General features: G+C 50.1%; 1 protein-coding gene across 1 annotated transcript in view; it reads right to left on the bottom strand.

Moving 5' to 3' along the window:
* The window catches only part of SACS (sacsin molecular chaperone), a 97280-nt gene that overhangs the window by 27741 nt on the left and 48510 nt on the right, over positions 1 to 21029 (bottom strand). Inside the window, exon 7 of the mRNA XM_075337387.1 lies at positions 17639 to 19121. Within this exon, the coding sequence (XP_075193502.1) occupies positions 17639 to 19121 (1483 nt within the window). The remainder of the gene's footprint in view (positions 1 to 17638; positions 19122 to 21029) is intronic.

The raw sequence follows: 21029 nt of genomic DNA, 5'->3' as shown, positions 1-21029 counted from the left end.
TTGTCTGATCGGTCAGCCAACAGCCCTCTCGGCCAACTCTCCCATACACAGGAGCTTCGATCTACACATCAGCCAGTGGCTTATTTCAGGGAGTACGAGGCTGGCAGTTTGAAGTCGGACATGCACGATTTATATCCCTCCATACCATCAGTCGGCCGGCTCCCCCAAATTAGACCATCGGCTGAACCCATCAATATCGTCGGATTCAACTGACTTTAGTCTAATGTGTATGATGGCCTTAAATTAAAGGAAAATTCATCGTACAAAACACAAGGCCATTGCTGGCATCTCTAGGAGCGGAGATTTCAGTGCCAATGCATCATTAAGGTGAGAATATATAGATGTGTCTACCCTTACCTTTCCACAAATTTATTAGAGAACTCTATTATTTTACAATAAACGTTCAATACAATATCAAGACATGCAGGCTGCTATTCACCAAAACTACTCATTATTTGATCCCTTGCTGATTTTGTAAGTTTGCCCACTGACAAAGACATGAACAGTCTATAATTTTAAAGGTAGATTAATTTTAACAGTGAGAGATTGAATATCCAAAATAAAATTCAGAAAATCACGTTGTATAAATTATATAAATTTATTTGCATTTTGCAGAGAGAAATAAGTATTTGATCCCCTACCAACCATTAAAAGTTCTGGCTCCTACAAATCACTTAGACGCTCGTAATCAACTCGTTACCTGCATTAAAGACAGCTGTCTTAAATTGTCACCTGGATAACAGACTCCTGTCCACAGACTCAATTAATCAGTCAGACTCTAACCTCTGCAACATGGGCAAGACCGAAGAGCTTTCTAAGGATGTCAGGGACAAGACCATAGGCCTGCACAAGGCTGGTATGGGCTACAAAACCATAAGTAAGACGCTAGGTGAGAAGGAGACAACTGTTGGTGCAATAGTAAGAAAATGGGAGAAATACAAAATGAGCATCAATCGACATTGATCTGCGGCACCATGCAAAATCTCACCTCATGGGGTATCCAGGATCATGAGGAAGGTGAGAGATCAGCCCATATGAAGTTTGCCAATGAACACCTGGATGATTCTGAGAGTTATTGGGAGAAGGTGCTTTGGGTAGAGGAGACAAAAATTGAGCTCTTTGGCCTTAACTCAACTCGCCATGTTTGGAGGAAGAGAAATGCTGCCTATGACCCAAAGAACACCATCCCCACTGTCAAGCATGGAGGTGGAAACATTATGTTTTGGGGGTGTTTTTCGGCTAAGGGAATAGGACTACTTCACCGAATCAATGGGAAAATGGATGGAGCCATGAACCGTAAAATCCTGAGTGACAACTTCCTTCTCTCCGCCAGGACATTAAAAATGGGTTGTGGCTGGGTCTTCCTGCATGACAATGACCCAAAACATAAAACCAAGGCAACAAAGGAGTGGCTCAAAAAGAAGCCCATTAAGGTTATGGAGTGGCCTAGCCAGTCTCCAGACCTTAATCCCATAAAAAACTTATGGAGGAGCTGAAGTTCTGAGTTGCCAAAGCGACAGCCTCAAAATCAGAATGATTTAGAGATGATCTGCAAAGACAAGTGGAGCAAAATTCCTCCTGACATGTGCGCAATCCTCATCATCAACTACAAAAAAGTCTGACTGCTGTGCTTGCAAACAAGGGTTTGACCACCAAGTATTAAGTCTTGTTTGCCAGAGGGATCACATACTTTTTTCTCTCTGCAAAATGCAAATAAATTTATAAAATTGATATAATATGATTTTCTGGATTTTATTTTTGATATTCAATTTCTCACTGTTAAAATTAACCCCTAAAATTATAGACTGTAAAATTACAAAATCAGCAAGGGATTAAATAATTATTTCCTTCACTGTATATAACATGAATATCTCCCTAATTTTTTTAAAGCTCTACCAATGTTGGGAACCATATATTTGTAAACAAGACTTTGCTTTGTGACAAGGAATTGAGATTAGAGTGGAACCTTGGTTTACGAGAACAATACATTCTGGGATTGTGTGTTACGGTTGCTGCGAGCACTGGAGACTATGTCCAGATTTCTTGCTACTGCACATGTGCGAGCGCTGGAGACTAAGTCCAGATTTCTTGCTACTGCACATGTGTGAGCGCTGGAGACTAAGTCCAGATTTCTTGCTACTGCACATGTGCGAGCGCTGGAGACTAAGTCCAGATTTCTTGCCATTGCACATGTGCGGGTGACATCATCGCTGACACGAGGTCACATGTCTCTGACACCTTCTATGCCGATTGGTCGCTGGTCATGTGCTTGTGACGCCTTGCTCGGTGATAGGCCAGCATGACGTCACTCCTGTCGTTCTGGCAGCGGATTGGCTCTGGTGTCCTCCATCTTGGATGAGGCACAGAGTCTATATAAGACCCTGACACACGCCGCATGGTGCTCAGTCCTCTTGGTTCATGCATGAGAGTAGACGCTCTGTGCACGTTCCTCTAGGCATCTCTCTGTCTATGCTAGGTGAGCGCTACCGGCAGGGTAGCGTTCTTATACCTTACAGCTTCGGCTGCTGTCCGTATCCTTACCTCTTAGGGGAGCGGACATAGGCAGGTGCCTGAGGCACATGGTCTGGCTGGGCCTTGTGATTCGACTCGTAGGTGGACGTTGCCGCTAGGGTAACGTTCCTTATACTGCGTCTGGCAGTTGTTCGTATCCTCGCACACTAGGGGAGCGAACAGAGGTAGGAGCTTTGTGCGGCTTACGCTGCTGTTCGTCTCTTTTGCACCACTAGAAGAGCGGACCTAGGCAGGTGCCATATCTAGTGGTTCGTTTCCTCGCACACTAGTGGAGCGAACGCAGGTAGGAGCTTTGTGCGGCTTACGCTGCTGTTCGTCTCTTTTGCACCACTAGAAGAGCGGACCTAGGTAGGTGCCATTTCGCACACATTGCCTTTGTCTCTGTGATTATTAACAGAGATCATTCCACACACCCTCCAAGTAAGGGAGGAATTGCTTTACTTACTTATTATATCCTTCTGTGAGTTAACAGAGGTATTGCACTCTGCCATAGTCTGCAGCAGAGTCTCTGCACGGTGGACCCTGACTGTCTGATATCTCTTTGGTTTTTATAATCAGACAGCCCCCGTAACATTAGGACTGAGCCAAGGGTCTGGCAGTTATGGCAGAATATCAGCAGTTACATCGTTACATACAAGTACTTGAGTCACGGCTCAAGAGTATAGAGGATAAACCTCAGACCATGGTGACATCTGCACATGATCCTCGACTTGCTCTGCCAAACAGATATTCTGGCGGTGCCAGATCATGTCGTGGTTTCATTAGTCAGTGTCAGATACACCTAGAGGTCAACTCTTCTCGCTTCTCTACGGAGAGGTCCAGAGTAGGCTTTATCATCTCCTTACTTCAGGACAAAGCCTTAGAATGGGCGACTCCCTTATGGGAGCGCTCTGATGTGGTTACTCTGAGACATCAAGACTTTCTTGATGCTCTTAAGGCGGTATTCATGGGTCCGCAGGTTACCCATGATGCGGCCCTGAGACTGTTAGATCTATCTCAGGGTTCGTTATCCACTAGTTCTTATGCCATTGCTTTTAGAACTCTGGTGGCAGAACTAGATTGGCCAGAGAAGGTGTTGATTCCTATCTTCTGGAGAGGGTTGGCAGGCTATGTCAAGGATGCTCTTGCTACTCGTGAGGTCCCTGCTTCTCTGGAGGACTTGATCACAGTAGCAACGAGGATCGATGTACGCCATAAGGAACGTAGACTCGAGGTCTCTTCCTCACGCCCTAAGCATCGGGCTATTCCAGTTGTTGAGGGTCCACTACCATCTTCCTCAGCATCTGAAACATCTCCCACTCCTATGGAGTTAGGTCATACGTTCTCCAGACTACGCAAGTCTGGTCCTCCTATATGTTACGTATGTCGTCAGGCTGGGCACTATGCCAACAAGTGTCCTAGTCGTCAGGGAAACTCCCTGGCCTAGTAACCATTAGAGGGGGGTTACTAGAGATGTCTTCTGCACCCTCTAAGTGTTGTATCCCAGGTCAGCTCTCGTTATCTGAGAATACATGGCCTATTATGGCTTTTGTGGATTCCGGAGCTGACGGGACTTTTGTGTCCTCAGGATTTGTAAAGGGACACAATATTCCCTCTATCATGTTAGAGGCGCCTATTCCTGTCCGTGTTGTTAATGGAACTATGTTGTCTGACTCCATTACATTGAGGACAGTTCCCTTGCGCCTTTCCCTGTCTCAGGGTCACATAGAGGAGATTTCTTTTCTTGTTTTGCCTGAGGGTATAGACGACATCCTTCTGGGTCTTCCATGGCTTCGGACTCATGCTCCTCACATTGACTGGGAGTCTGACAGCATTATTAGTTGGGGTTCGAAATGTCAGTCCCGATGTCTTCCCTTACCACCTAAGGTCGTTGCGGTTGCATCAACTGATCTCTCTCCCATACCTACACCCTATTTGGATTTCGCTGACGTGTTCTCCAAACAGGGTGCTGAGGTTCTTCCACCCCATAGGCCGTATGACTGTGCCATAGACCTTATCCCAGGTTCGGTTCCACCTAAAGGCAGGGTTTACCCCCTGTCGATACCTGAGTCGGAGGCCATGTCGACCTATATAAGAGAGAGTTTAGAGAAGGGGTTCATTCGTAAGTCTGTCTCTCCCGCGGGAGCTGGGTTTTTCTTTGTTCGGAAGAAAGAGGGTGATTTGCGTCCCTGCATAGATTACAGGGGTCTCAACGCAATCACAATAAAGAACAAATACCCATTACCTTTAATTTCGGAGCTCTTTGACAGACTGAGAGGAGCTCAAGTTTTTACGAAGTTGGATCTGCGGGGTGCGTATAACTTGGTACGAATTCGAAAGGGTGACGAATGGAAGACCGCTTTTAACACCCGAGACGGTCACTATGAATACCTCGTCATGCCTTTTGGGTTATGTAATGCACCCGCAGTATTTCAGGACTTCGTAAATGATGTGTTCAGGGATTTACTGTTATCCTCAGTAGTGGTGTATCTGGACGACATCCTGATTTTTTCTCCTGATCTGGAGACTCATCGTCAGGATGTCGTTCGTGTCCTTTCCCGTTTAAGGGAGCACTCATTGTTTGCTAAACTCGAGAAATGTGTATTCGAGCAGTCCTCATTGCCTTTTTTGGGTTACATTATCTCACAAGAGGGCCTGGCCATGGATCCTGCGAAGCTCTCTGCTGTCCTGCAATGGTCCGAACCTCATTCCTTGAAGGCGGTGCAACGCTTCTTAGGATTCATAAATTATTACAGGCAGTTCATACCCCATTTTTCTACTTTGGTGGCCCCTTTGGTGGCCTTGACTAAGAAAGGTGCTAATCCCAAAGCCTGGTCTACTGAGACATCTCAGGCTTTTGAGGCAGTAAAAAGACACTTTTCAACTGCTCCCGTTCTTCAAAGACCCGATCAGAGTAAGCCCTTCCTCTTAGAGGTTGATGCCTCTTCAGTGGGTGCTGGTGCGGTCTTGTATCAAAAGAACGGTGCAGGTAGAAAAAGGCCGTGTTTCTTCTTTGCTAAAACCTTTTCACCGGCAGAGAGAAACTATACCATTGGGGATAGGGAACTGCTCGCCTTGAGATTAGCCTTGGAGGAGTGGCGTCACTTGCTGGAAGGAGCGAAACATCCTTTCCAGGTCTATACAGACCATAAGAATCTGACGTACTTACAAACCGCTCAGCGTCTGAATCCTCGCCAAGCCCGCTGGTCCTTGTTTTTCTCCCGCTTTCACTTCTCCATCAACTATCTGTCTGGGAGTAAGAATAACAAGGCAGACGCCCTGTCTCGCTCTATGCTTTCTACCCAGGAAGAGATTGACGAACCTCGTCTTATCCTTCCCTCCAGGGTTTTTCATACGCTCTCTCCTGTGACGTTAGACCAAATCCCACCGGGCAAGACCTTTGTTCCGCCTGATCGACAGAATGATATACTGTCATGGGCCCACACCTCAAAGGTGGGTGGGCATTTTGGTATTAGGCGGACACGAGAGTTACTGGAGAGGTGGTATTGGTGGCCACACTTAGCCAGCCACGTCAAGAGATATGTCGGTTCCTGCTACTCGTGTGCTCGCAACCGTCCATTACGGCAGAGACCGGCTGGGCTCTTGCATCCTTTACCAGTGCCAGATAGACCATGGGAGGTGGTAGGCATGGACTTTGTGGGTGATCTTCCATGTTCACAGGGACATAGATTTGTGTGGGTCATTACGGACCATTTCTCCCGGATGGTTCATCTCGTACCGTTATCGAGAATCCCATCTTCCAGGGTACTAGCCAAACTATTCCTCAAGCATGTCTTTAGGCTTCACGGGATGCCAGATCGTATCATTTGTGATAGAGGCCCGCAATTTACTTCCCGTTTCTGGCGAGATCTTTGTAGCCTTCTGCAAATTGAGTTGAATCTCTCTTCGGCATACCATCCGGAGACTAATGGTTTGGTTGAACGTACCAATCAATCTATGATTATATACCTTCGACACTTTGTTGCTGAGAACCACGATAACTGGTCCTCCCTCCTACCCTGGGCAGAATTTGCCCTTAACAATTCGCTGGCTGAGGCCACTGGGCAGACACCGTTCGTACTCAATAATGGGCAACACCCTAGGGTACCGGTACCGTTTCCCGCTGCTGCACCTCCTCCTCTTGTGGCCGACTGGGCAACTAATGCCAGAGAGGTTTGGGATCGGACTCAAGAGTCGATCCAAGCAGCTAAGGACCGTATGAAGACGGTGTCCGATCGGTTTCGTCGCCCGGTGTGAGGCAAATCCCGGGATATGAAGATGAATTATGACTCCAGTCATAATCCCTCATCACTCCCTGGCAGTGCCCCTCCCTTCTTGTTCTCAGTGTTCCACTTACACCTCCATGGCCATGTCCTGTGATATGGAAATTAGGTGGCTTAGGGACAATGGACACAGGATGACTCCCTGCCGTGACCCTGTAGTGGGGGCTGCTAGCTAGTTAGCAAGGCTATGGAAATAGCCAGACAGAACGACTCCAGTAAAAAATGGTTCATATCTCGCAAGCCATATTTCCGATAAATATGGCAACCATAAAAATGGTGTCTCCGCATGCGGACGATGCCGGCACACCCTTTTTATGGGAGCAGGACATTGGGAAATGCCCCAGGCGTGATATCAGCCAATGGGGAACTGGCAGACAGGTCATGAGTCCCCTCGTTCTGTAGCTAAATTCATAACTGTCACAATGAGAGCATTGGCGTCCGCCTACGACGCTCCCAGGCAAAGTTATGGCCCATATTCCATGTTGTGGATTGCCCATAACTCAAGCCAGGGGTGGAGCAGTGCTCCCTCTGAGGTCACTAAGGTAGGAGGGGACCTGGATTTGCCCAGGTTGATAACCCTACTTCGGCCATTTTCCAGGGTTCTTTCGCTGGGGGTCACTCAGAAATTCCCCGCGCTGGCTACCAGTACGTCACAATCGGGGGGTAACAAGTGGGGGTCACCCCTCCTTTATACCTCCCGACCGACAGACAGAGCACGTGATGCGCTCTCTAGCGCCCCTCTTATAGTCAGGCCAATTATGGAATTGCCCGACAATAAGCAAGGAGGCCGCTATACTACTTATGCCGATTATTGAAGGGTCCCCGGTGAGAGTAGGGTATATATTCCCCCGACCTCCGCGGGCGGAATATATAAAATCTCCCCGAATCTCACTGGCCTCCCCACAATAATCCTTGGCACAAACTCGCTGCCACCAACCGCTTCACGGTAACTATTAGCCGAACACACAGACGTGGGATTCAAGATCGAGATAACAGAACAGCCCAAGATTAATTATATAATTTAATCAGCCTAAAGCCACACTAGAAACTACAATATATACAATAGGGAATCTACAGAATATACATATGTCAGAGTACAGTTACAGATAAAGCATGGTTTTCAAACAGGTATGCAATTCAATCAGTTACCTTGTGCGTCTGGCCACAGGGGGGCGCTGTAGACCAGGTTTCCAGGAACTCCCACAGATGTTTCCTACACGTGACCCCCAGCGAAAGAACCCTGGAAAATGGCCGAAGTAGGGTTATCAACCTGGGCAAATCCAGGTCCCCTCCTACCTTAGTGACCTCAGAGGGAGCACTGCTCCACCCCTGGCTTGAGTTATGGGCAATCCACAACATGGAATATGGGCCATAACTTTGCCTGGGAGCGTCGTAGGCGGACGCCAATGCTCTCATTGTGACAGTTATGAATTTAGCTACAGAACGAGGGGACTCATGACCTGTCTGCCAGTTCCCCATTGGCTGATATCACGCCTGGGGCATTTCCCAATGTCCTGCTCCCATAAAAAGGGTGTGCCGGCATCGTCCGCATGCGGAGACACCATTTTTATGGTTGCCATATTTATCGGAAATATGGCTTGCGAGATATGAACCATTTTTTACTGGAGTCGTTCTGTCTGGCTATTTCCATAGCCTTGCTAACTAGCTAGCAGCCCCCACTACAGGGTCACGGCAGGGAGTCATCCTGTGTCCATTGTCCCTAAGCCACCTAATTTCCATATCACAGGACATGGCCATGGAGGTGTAAGTGGAACACTGAGAACAAGAAGGGAGGGGCACTGCCAGGGAGTGATAAGGGATTATGACTGGAGTCATAATTCATCTTCATATCCCGGGATTTGCCTCACACCTCCCCCCTTTTGAGGGCGCTAGGGGGCAGCACACTCCGGTGTTCCCCCGTGCGCCCGTCCGCGACCTCTCCTTGTCGGGACAGCCCGTCTGCGTTACCGTGGTCACGGCCCCTTTTGTGGCGAATGGTGAAGTTGTATTGCTGGAGCGCAAGGCTCCATCGCAACAATCGCCCATTCGTCCCAGAGACGGTGTGCAACCAGCTGAGGGGATTGTGGTCCGTCTCCACGATGAAGTGGCGCCCGTATAGATAGGGTTGCAGACGCTGCAGGGCCCACACTATGGCCAGGCACTCCTTCTCCATCGTGGAATAGGCAACTTCCCTTGGTAACAGCTTCCTGCTCAGGTACAAGACTGGGTGCTCTTGGCTCGCAGAGTCCACCTGGCTGAGCACCGCACCGAGGCCGAAGTCACTGGCGTCGGTCTGTACTACAAACGGCCGCGTGAAGTCGGCTGCCTGTAGCACGGGCGGGCTGGATAGGGCGTCCTTTAGGGCCCGGAAGGCTGTCTCGCAGTCCATTGTCCAATCGACTGCAGAGGGCAGCTTCTTCTTGGTGAGGTCCGTCAAGGGCTTTGCCAGGCTACTATAGCATGGAACAAACCTCCTATAGTACCCAGCGGTCCCCAAGAAGGACATCACCTGCTTCTTGGTCCTGGGGGTGGGCCAGGATGCGATGGCTTCCACTTTCTCAGGCTCGGGCTTCAGTGTTCTCCCGCCTACCCGGTGACCGAGGTACTGGACCTCGCTCATGGCCAGCTGACACTTTCCCGGCTTGATGGTCAAACCTGCCCGGTGGATCCGCCTGAGCACCTGTGCTAGATGCTCTAGGTGGTCCTCCCAGGTGGGACTGAAGACGGCAATGTCATCTAGGTACGCGGCCGCGTACCCTTCAAGTCCCTTGAGCAGGGTGTTGACCATCCGCTGGAAAGTGGCAGGGGCATTCCTCATCCCGAATGGCATCACCGTGGACTCGTACAGTCCAAATGGGGTAATAAAGGCAGAGCGTTCCCTGGCCTTGCGAGTCAGGGGGATCTGCCAATATCCCCGGCTCAGATCCATGATGGTCAGGTACTGAGCCCCGGCCAACTGATCGAGCAGGTCATCGATGCGTGGCATTGGGTACGCATCGGCGACCGTGACCGCATTGAGCCCCCTGTAGTCCACGCAGAACCGAGTGGTTCGGTCCTTCTTAGGGACGAGGACTACAGGCGAGGCCCAAGCGCTTTTGGATGCCTGGATCACCCCCAGCTTCAGCATCTCGTCAATCTCCTGGCGCATGTGTTGCTGCACCTCCAGGGAGACCCGATATGCTGAACGCCGGATCGGGGGATGATCCCCAGTGTCCACGTGATGGACAGCCAAGTCAGTCCTTCCGGGCTGGTTGGTAAACAACCCCCGGAAGGGGAGGAGGGTGGCCCACAGCTGGGACCGTTGGTCTTCCAAGAGCTGGTGGCCAACCTCCACATCCTCAATGGATCCGCCTGCCCTAACCTGGGCTAGCATATCCAAGAGGGTTTCCGCTTCTCCCTCCTCGGGCAGGTTGCACACGGGGAGCGCACATGCCTCCCGCTCATGATGTGCCTTCATCATGTTCACATGGAAGGGCTTCCGCCTTCCACGGGCAGGGTCCAGGGTGACCAGGTACGTCACAGGGTTGAGCTGCTGGTACACGAGGTATGGGCCTTCCCAGGCTGCCTGAAGCTTGTCCTGTGGTACGGGGACCAGTACCCACACCTCTTGACCCACTTGGTAGGTCCTCTCACAAGCGTTCTGGTCGTACCAACGCTTCTGATCGGCCTGGGCTTGAGCCATATTGTCGTGTACCAGTTGCGTCAAGGCCTGCATTTTGTCCCGGAAGCGCATGACATACTCGATAACCGACACTCCAGGGGTGGCCAAATCCCCTTCCCAAGCCTCTTTCACCAGAGCCAGGGGGCCCCGCACACGTCGCCCGTACAGGAGCTCAAACGGTGAGAATCCTGTTGAGGCCTGTGGAACCTCCCGGTAAGCAAATAACAGGTGTGGGAGATACCGCTCCCAGTCACGCCCATGGGAGTCGACCAACATCTTAAGCATCTGCTTTAAGGTGCCATTGAACCGCTCGCACAGGCCATTAGTCTGTGGATGGTACGGGCTGGCCACCAGATGTCGCACCTGGACTTGCTTACAGAGGGCCTCCATCAGCTGGGACATGAATTGGGTCCCCCGGTCAGTGAGCATTTCCTGGGGAAAACCCACTCGGGAGAAAATCTCCAGCAATGCGGTGGCCACCTTGTCAGCCCGAATGGACGACAAGGCCACTGCTTCTGGGTACCGGGTGGCATAGTCCACTACCGTCAGTATGAAGCGTTTCCCGGAGCTGCTGGGGATGGCCAGCGGGCCGACCAGATCCACAGCCACCCTCCTGAAAGGCTCATCGATGATTGGCAGAGATACCAGTGGGGCTTTGGGGTGTGGCCCCGCCTTCCCCACTCTCTGACAGGTTTCACACGAACGGCAGTAGGCAGCCACATCGGCCCCCATTTTTGGCCAGTAGAAATGCTGGTTTAACCTGGCCTTGGTCTTAGCGATCCCTAGGTGTCCGGCCATCGGAATCTCATGTGCGATCCGCAACAACTCCGTCCGGAACGGATAGGGTACCACTAACTGTCGGTCCCTGGGCCACGCCTCCGGTGAACCCTGCTGGACCGTGGCCCGGTACAGCCGTCCTTGGTCCCAGACCACTCGCTCCGGGTCCGAGTCCGAGGGAGGCTGGGCCGCCTGCTCCTTAAGAGCTTTCAGGCTGTCGTCAGCTTCTAACGCTGCCTGAAACCCCTGACTAGATGTGGCCAGAATCGACGAGACTGTCACATCTTCGGTCAGTACCCCGGGACCTGTGTCCTGGCCTCCACCTGACTCGGCTGCCACTTGGTCAGAAGGGGAAGAGCTATCGGACCTCCGGGAGGCCCCTTGGCTTCCAGCACTCCCACTGCGGGTGACAGCGGCCACAGCCGCTGCGACCGTGGGTCGTGCCTGCTCCTCCTCCGTTCCTGACCAAGTCGCCGGTTCAGGCAGACCTACCTGGCTTCCTGACACCCCGGTTGTGGGGGAACCATGCACCGAGATCTTACCTGGGAGCACTTCCGCTCCTGGACCGGCCCCAATCTCACCTGCCTGTTCCCCTCCTGCAGCAACAGAACCCCGCTGTGAAATCTCTGGGGACCCCACATTTGCTGTGGTAGCCCCCACCCCACACACTGGTCCTCCCCCTGCAGCACCCTGCTCTCTGCTTATCCCTGCAGAGGGCAGCAGATCCCAGCTCACAGGCTGATTACTTGTAGAGGCATTGTCACACCTTTCTCTGACCCCCTCCCCTGTCACAGCTGCAGCTGTGTGTGTGTCTATGGTGTCTATGCAAGCAGAAATATCAGAGTTCACTCCCTCCTCCCTTACATCATTCATAGATAACACATTAACATTGTCCGGAGGCATGTCAGTACTGGCTGAAGGTTCAGCCCTGGGTTGGGGCCCAAACTGGGAGGTTATCTGCCCCAAATCTGTCCCAAGTAGCACGTTTGCAGGGATCCGATCAGTTACCCCCACCTCCCTCACCCCTCGCCCTGCGCCCCAGTCCACATAAATGTCAGCAACAGGCAGCGCCGGGTCAATGCCTCCAATCCCGGAGACAGCGAGGGTTTTTCCAGGGATCAAGTCTTGGGGGGACACCATCTCAGGCCGCACCAGAGTCACCTCCGAGGCGCTGTCTCGCAGTCCTATGGTCACAGACCGGCCGACGGTGACAGGTTGGAAGCTGTCCAGGGACCTACCACCATCCCCACCCACACAATACACCTTGGGCGGCCCTTGGGACGGGGACGGAGCCGGGGCCTTGGGACGCTGAGGGCACATGGCCTTGAAGTGTCCAGGTAGGTTGCACTGGTGGCACCGTCTTGGTTCCGCCACGGGCCTGGAGAGGGGAGTTGAGGGGGACACCCCCTGCAGTCTAGGGGCAGGTGGGGCAGTCGCAGAATTCATCTTACCCCCTCTCCAGGTGCTGCTGGTGGCCGCTCTCCTGGCCTCAGGGGCCCGGTTGTTGGTGTAGTCATCGGCAAGGGCAGCTGTAGCCGTGGACCCCTTTGGCTTCTGGTCTCGGATGAACTGGCGGAGATCCTCAGGGCAGTTCCACAAGAGTTGCTCCGTGATGAACAAGTCCAGGATCTCCGGTCCGGTGGAAAGCTGCAGGCCTTGGGTCCAGTGGTCGGCAGCTCGGGCAAGTGCCCGCCGGTGGTCAGCCCAGGAGTCCTTTGGTCCCTTCTGTAGGCTCCGGAACTTCTTGCGGTAGGACTCTGGAGTGAGGTTGTACTGTTGGATCAGGGCCCGCTTGATGGTGTCGTAGCCCTGATCTGCCTCAGCAGGCAAGTCCCCAAGGATATCCAGGGCCTTACCCCTTAAACGGGGGGTCAGGTATTTGGCCCACTGGTCCTTGTCCAGATGGTGCTGCAAGCAAGTCCGTTCAAAAGCAGTCAAGAAAGAGTCCAAGTCTCCATCCTTCTCCAGCACTGGGAAGTCCTCAACACGGACCTTTGGAAGTTTGGTGTCTCGAAGGTCACATGTGGCTGATGAGGGCCGGAGCTGAGCTAGCTGCAGCTGGTAGTCACGGTCTGCCTGTCGCTCTCGCTCTTCACGCGCTGCCTGCCGCTCTCGCTCCGCAGCCTCACGCTCTGCGTGCCGCTCCGCAGCCTCAGCGTCACGCGCTGCCTGCCGCTCTGCCCTGCGCTCTGCCAGGAGTTCCTTGTAGCCCTTCTGGTCTCCAGCCTGGAGAAGGGCCATAGCCATTTGAAGAAGGCTATCCGAGCCTCCCAGGCTCGGTGGAATGGCACGTGGTGATCTGCGGCACGCTGCAGAGCTAGGCGATTCACTGTCCCTTTCAGAGCGGAGGGCTGGCATCTGGCTCGTTGAGGAACCTTGGGTGAGCTCCTCCTCATCTTGTCCAGCAGTGCCAGGTTGCGCAATGTCCTCGGCAGAACGGTTTTCTGGCGTCGAGCTCCTGGAGGACTCGTGGGCAACCTCCTCATTGCTGTCCACAGCACCGTCCTCCCTCTCTTCGGCTCCTGCCTTAGCATTGGCCAGTTGCATAGCTCTGCTCCTGGTGCCATCAGCCATTCTTGCAGACTTTTGGTCACTGACACAGAACTGACACCTGATGCCTCCACACACCTTACAGTATCTGCACTCTGACACTCTAGTGTTGAGCTAGTCTGAAGACCCCAGCAGCCACAGCTGCTGCAGGCAGTCTTTAGTGTCTGGGAGTATGGGTCTCACACTCACACACACTATTATCTCGATCCCACCGCTATGCCACCAATATGTCACAAACCACCGGGGGGGTCACTCAGAAATTCCCCGCGCTGGCTACCAGTACGTCACAATCGGGGGGTAACAAGTGGGGGTCACCCCTCCTTTATACCTCCCGACCGACAGACAGAGCACGTGATGCGCTCTCTAGCGCCCCTCTTATAGTCAGGCCAATTATGGAATTGCCCGACAATAAGCAAGGAGGCCGCTATACTACTTATGCCGATTATTGAAGGGTCCCCGGTGAGAGTAGGGTATATATTCCCCCGACCTCCGCGGGCGGAATATATAAAATCTCCCCGAATCTCACTGGCCTCCCCACAATAATCCTTGGCACAAACTCGCTGCCACCAACCGCTTCACGGTAACTATTAGCCGAACACACAGACGTGGGATTCAAGATCGAGATAACAGAACAGCCCAAGATTAATTATATAATTTAATCAGCCTAAAGCCACACTAGAAACTACAATATATACAATAGGGAATCTACAGAATATACATATGTCAGAGTACAGTTACAGATAAAGCATGGTTTTCAAACAGGTATGCAATTCAATCAGTTACCTTGTGCGTCTGGCCACAGGGGGGCGCTGTAGACCAGGTTTCCAGGAACTCCCACAGATGTTTCCTACACGTGACCCCCAGCGAAAGAACCCTGGAAAATGGCCGAAGTAGGGTTATCAACCTGGGCAAATCCAGGTCCCCTCCTACCTTAGTGACCTCAGAGGGAGCACTGCTCCACCCCTGGCTTGAGTTATGGGCAATCCACAACATGGAATATGGGCCATAACTTTGCCTGGGAGCGTCGTAGGCGGACGCCAATGCTCTCATTGTGACAGTTATGAATTTAGCTACAGAACGAGGGGACTCATGACCTGTCTGCCAGTTCCCCATTGGCTGATATCACGCCTGGGGCATTTCCCAATGTCCTGCTCCCATAAAAAGGGTGTGCCGGCATCGTCCGCATGCGGAGACACCATTTTTATGGTTGCCATATTTATCGGAAATATGGCTTGCGAGATATGAACCATTTTTTACTGGAGTCGTTCTGTCTGGCTATTTCCATAGCCTTGCTAACTAGCTAGCAGCCCCCACTACAGGGTCACGGCAGGGAGTCATCCTGTGTCCATTGTCCCTAAGCCACCTAATTTCCATATCACAGGACATGGCCATGGAGGTGTAAGTGGAACACTGAGAACAAGAAGGGAGGGGCACTGCCAGGGAGTGATGAGGGATTATGACTGGAGTCATAATTCATCTTCATATCCCGGGATTTGCCTCACACCCGGCTCCTGTCTTTTCTCCAGGGGACTTTGTGTGGCTCTCTGCAAAACACGTGAGACTTAGAGTGAGCTCTGTCAAATTTGCTCCTCGCTTCCTGGGTCCTTATGAGGTTCTTCGACAGGTAAATCCTGTAGTCTACCAATTGAAGTTACCTGTCCATCTTAGGATTCATGACAAATTCCATGTCTCACTGCTAAAGCCGGCTATTTTACCTCACGCTCGTGAAGTGCACTCTCCTGCCTCTGATTCCTCTCGCTCTAGCTATGAGGTACGAGCCATAGTTGGTTCTAAGATGGTTAGAGGGCGCAGGTTCTTCTTGATAGATTGGGAGGGCTATGGCCCGGAACATCGCTCTTGGGAGCCTGAGGAGGCTGTCCATGCTCCCGACTTAGTTGCCGATTACCTGCGTCGCCGGGAGGGGGGCCCTTGAGGGGGAGGTACTGTTACGGTTGCTGCGAGCACTGGAGACTATGTCCAGATTTCTTGCTACTGCACATGTGCGAGCGCTGGAGACTAAGTCCAGATTTCTTGCCATTGCACATGTGCGGGTGACATCATCGCTGACACGAGGTCACATGTCTCTGACACCTTCTATGCCGATTGGTCGCTGGTCATGTGCTTGTGACGCCTTGCTCGGTGATAGGCCAGCATGACGTCACTCCTGTCGTTCTGGCAGCGGATTGGCTCTGGTGTCCTCCATCTTGGATGAGGCACAGAGTCTATATAAGACCCTGACACACGCCGCATGGTGCTCAGTCCTCTTGGTTCATGCATGAGAGTAGACGCTCTGTGCACGTTCCTCTAGGCATCTCTCTGTCTATGCTAGGTGAGCGCTACCGGCAGGGTAGCGTTCTTATACCTTACAGCTTCGGCTGCTGTCCGTATCCTTACCTCTTAGGGGAGCGGACATAGGCAGGTGCCTGAGGCACATGGTCTGGCTGGGCCTTGTGATTCGACTCGTAGGTGGACGTTGCCGCTAGGGTAACGTTCCTTATACTGCGTCTGGCAGTTGTTCGTATCCTCGCACACTAGGGGAGCGAACAGAGGTAGGAGCTTTGTGCGGCTTACGCTGCTGTTCGTCTCTTTTGCACCACTAGAAGAGCGGACCTAGGCAGGTGCCATATCTAGTGGTTCGTTTCCTCGCACACTAGTGGAGCGAACGCAGGTAGGAGCTTTGTGCGGCTTACGCTGCTGTTCGTCTCTTTTGCACCACTAGAAGAGCGGACCTAGGTAGGTGCCATTTCGCACACATTGCCTTTGTCTCTGTGATTATTAACAGAGATCATTCCACACACCCTCCAAGTAAGGGAGGAATTGCTTTACTTACTTATTATATCCTTCTGTGAGTTAACAGAGGTATTGCACTCTGCCATAGTCTGCAGCAGAGTCTCTGCACGGTGGACCCTGACTGTCTGATATCTCTTTGGTTTTTATAATCAGACAGCCCCCGTAACAGTGTGCTTGTAAGCCAAGTTACTCGTCTAGCAAGGCAAAACTTCCCATAGGAAATAATGCAAGCTCAGACAATTCGTTCCATAACTTGTTCAATGTCCCATCCTGGTCCCCTATTGTGCCATTCCACACATGCACAAACACACACAAACACGCACAAAAACACACACACACATATTATACTCACCTTACCTTCCCTTCCATCGTCAGCCTCCCGGTTCCTGTAGTTCGCCGGTACAGGATGTGTATTGGGTAACTATCGGGACCGATGCCGGAGCTTCCGCTGCCAGAGCGCTGACGTCAAAGGCAGGAGCCGCTTGCCTCTGATTGGTCTGGACGCTGCCTTTGAGAAGCGGCTGACTGCGGACATTCCTCCATCGTCGCAATGGTTACCTGATATACATCCTGTACCAGCGAACTACAAGAACTGGGAGGCCGGCGATGGAATGGAAGGTAAGGTGAGCATAATGTGTGTCTGTGCGTGCGTGTTTATGTGTGTTTTTACGTGTTTGTGCGTGGTTGTGTGGACTGCAAGAGTGGGTCAGAGCGCGGTGAAAGTATGGAACCGGAAGTGTGTGTGGTGAGTATTTGCTCGTACAGCAAAACTTGCTCGTAAACTGAGTTACAAATTTACAGCACACTTTGCTCATATAGCGAATTACTCGCACACCAAGTTACTCGTAAAACAAGGTTCCACTGTATAAGTATATATTGCTCATAATTTTTACTTTTTTGGAACCCGATGAAGATCTACAAGTAACAGTGTGCACATAAAACGATTCCTGAAATCATAGATCTAACACGCCAACAGCCCCCTCATATAACACTCTCTCATGGCCTAAAAGACAAGATAACATTAGCCTATATATTACATAAATATTCAATACTTATCTCCTCGCACCTGGGGTATTCTTCTGAGGTTATGTAAATAATATCTTTATCTGATACAGATGAAGAGAAAGAAATGAAGCTCCCATTTTGCAGCGGAAGTATTTCAAGCCCAATAAGATCACTGTAATTTTCATCGCTAAGTATGAACTCAAGGATGTGAAGCTTCTCATGAGCAGGTCCTCGGTGTCCACATTTCCTTAATACCTGACGGACCAGTGCTGGGGTGACCTTCTTTACCGGCTTAGAATTGTTTATGGGAACTTGGAATGCAGCAGCAACATTAGCCGGTACCTTGGCGATCTGAGTCCCTGAGGTCTGGAGGTAGTTCAGGATAGTTTTTGTGTACACCTTTTGTTCATCTATTTCTGTGAAGTTTACATCTGATTCTTTTAACCAGCATTTCTTGGAGGAGTATATGACGGGATTTTGAAAAAGTTCCTTGAGCAGAGGTTCTATGATAGGTTTCCAGTGTGTCCTTACTTGGTCCAACGCTGGCCAAACTCGGTAAATGCTATCAGCAGAGAGAGGGAACTCAGGATTCTCTTCTGTTCCCATTCTCTTGATACCTTCCAAAATAAGAGTTGCATACGTTTTTGGGACAACATTTTTGACCAGAAGTTCATTCCAAAGAGCTGCTGGATCTCGCCATTGGTCCAGTTCTCTCCATTTGATGCTCCTCCGGTTATCTGTTAAGCCAAAGAAGCCACTAATATGAACCGGGAGACCTGTTTTGCTCTCATCTCCTGGTGGTAATGGAAGAAAACAAAATGCCCTGCCAATAAACTGTGACTCCGCTCCTTTTTCTTCTCCATTGTGCCACAATGGCATGGCAATTCCAATACTTGGAACAAATTTTAGATCGTCAGCGAGAGAGTCTAATTCAGTGCAGATGCCTCGGCCTCCAACACTGTTGCACACCAGCCATGAGGAGGTTTGAGTTTCTTTGACGCTTTCATCCTCTGCTACAATGTTTACATGATAGGCGACACATGTTATACTATTGCTTGGGACTCCTTTACAGTAACTATCAATGGCTCTTCCAAGGATTTTGATAGAGTTGGGTCTATCATGTTTTAACAGCTTGTTCTCACTTGCTGTGACACGGAAAACCAGCTTTTCAGATCCATCTGCCTCTCGAATGTACAGAGACACTTTCTGGACATTCTTTAAAAACAGAAGCACGGTATCTGCATCTGCTCTAAAGGATTCATATAGTTCTAGAACTTTGTCTTTATTATAAAGATTGTGACTCAGTAATGATGGCTGCACACGGAGGGGGAATCTAAAGAAGGTTCCTGGGTAATAACCTTCCACAAGGGTTTCTTTTGTGCTCCCAAAAATGTCAATATACGGGGCAAATTGGTCCACCAGTTCACTTATTTCTTTGCTGTCTTCTTTAATATTCCAACACTGGCCTGACTCGTGACGCCCAAAGAGTACTTGATGGGGATCCAGCATCCCTATCTGATCACCACTGAAAATACTGGGAACATCTAAAGTGAAAAAATACAAAACATTAGTGAAAGTCCTTAGGACTATGTGCTAGTATAAAGAGAATATACATCATTTATGCTAAAGAGATGAACTTGTTTTTCATTCTTTCTTCTAAATCCACTAATAAGACACCATGGTATTATAAAAAGTAGTGGCAATAGAACTAATTGTTATAGCACTCACTCAAGAATGTCATGGAGTATTATTGCTAGGATATACAATAATACTCAGACTGCCTTAAAGGAGCTCCACAAATTTCAGAACCACAACAGACCTTCCTTTGGCATTTCTGATGAGCATGGAAGCTACCAGTTCTACTTCCGAAATTAGATCAATGGGCAGAAATAGAATATTTTTTTTATTAAAGGGGTCAGCCCATTTCACTGTAATATACAGCTAGAAATTGTAAATTTGAGGAATTACAGCAGATTTTTATTTTATTTTTGGAGCTATCAATATAATGCCTGAACATGTCGAGTCCTCAAAATTGAAAGATTCTCTTTATAGCCATATTTAATCAGGCAAATTGATAAAGGTCCTGAATGTTGACCCTCTGCTATTAAAGATGGTGTCCACAACACCGTAAAAATATTCCAATGGTGCTGCATGAAAAAAAATACATACCCATCTTTTGGATTGGAACCACTTTGCTCTGAGCCCTGTGTCCCCTGGAAATCTTGTGCATAAATGATGTAAAATGAGTGATAGTACTCGTAACTAGTGATGAGCGAGCACTACCATGCTCGGGTGCTCAGTACTCGCAACTAGTGATGAGCGAACACTACCATACTCCGGTGCTCGGTACTGGTAACTAGTGATGAGCGAGCACTACCATGCACGAGTATTCGGTACTCATAACTAGTGATGAGCGAACACTACCATGCTCCGGTGCTTGGTACTTGTAACTAGTGATGAGTGAACACTACCATGCACAAGTGGTCGGTACTCATAACTAGCGACGAGCGGGCAATACCAAGCTCGGGTGCTCGGTAGTCGTAACTAGTGATGAGCAAGCACTACCATACATTGGGCCCCGTGGATAGACGACTCTGGTCTGGCATCTAGGGAACTATTTAGGTTCCGATTGGGCTTATTTTAAATTATGATATAAATAGATGAAAGGCAGTACGACTGTGGGAACAGTAACCTCCTACCATGAACTCGTTCCCTGTCTGTGTCTGGCTGGAAGACATGCATGCCGGTTACTGAGATGGGAAAATGGATGATCCAGATCCTTTAATATACCATAGGTCATGGGGTTTTCTGTGGAGAGCTGCGGTATCTATATATCACATGTGGGCAATGGTCAAATATGTTTATTGCTTCTTGGTTTCTCAAGTGGGGGGTGGAAGGGATGGGACTGTAGGGGTTATGTTGACCCCGAATTGTATGTTTTATGTAATGTATAAAATCTTTAATAAAAACATTTTGGTTAAAAAAAAAAATCACTACCATTCACGAGTGCTCGATGTTCATAACTAGTGATGATCGAGCACTACCATGCTCGGGTGCTCAGTACTTGTACCTAGTGATGAGCGAAAACTACCAGCTCGGGTGCTCGTAACCAGCAGTTGTAAGCTCGGATGGGCGCAGCTCGAGTACTCGAGTATAATGGAAGTCAATGGGGAACACAAGTATTTTTCCAGGAAATCTTCCGTAAAAATGCTCGAGTTCCCCATTGACTTATTCCATTATACTCGGGTACTTGAGTTGCACCCATCCGAGCATTAACTGCTCGTTACAAGTACCAAGCTATCACTAGTGGGAAGAAAAAGTCATACTTTTTTTTTAAGAAAAGAGTGTTTTGCCAATAAAAAAAGTGTTCTGCATGTGTGTGAAAACATCATTACTGAGTAATAGTGATGAGCGAGCACTACCATGCTGGGGTGCTCAGTACTCATAATCAG

The sequence above is a fragment of the Anomaloglossus baeobatrachus genome, chromosome 2 (assembly GCF_048569485.1).
Source record: "Anomaloglossus baeobatrachus isolate aAnoBae1 chromosome 2, aAnoBae1.hap1, whole genome shotgun sequence".
NCBI classification, from domain to species: Eukaryota; Metazoa; Chordata; class Amphibia; order Anura; family Aromobatidae; genus Anomaloglossus; species Anomaloglossus baeobatrachus.
Note: the sequence above shows the minus strand (reverse complement) of the source record. Positions and strands in the feature narration are given on the sequence as shown.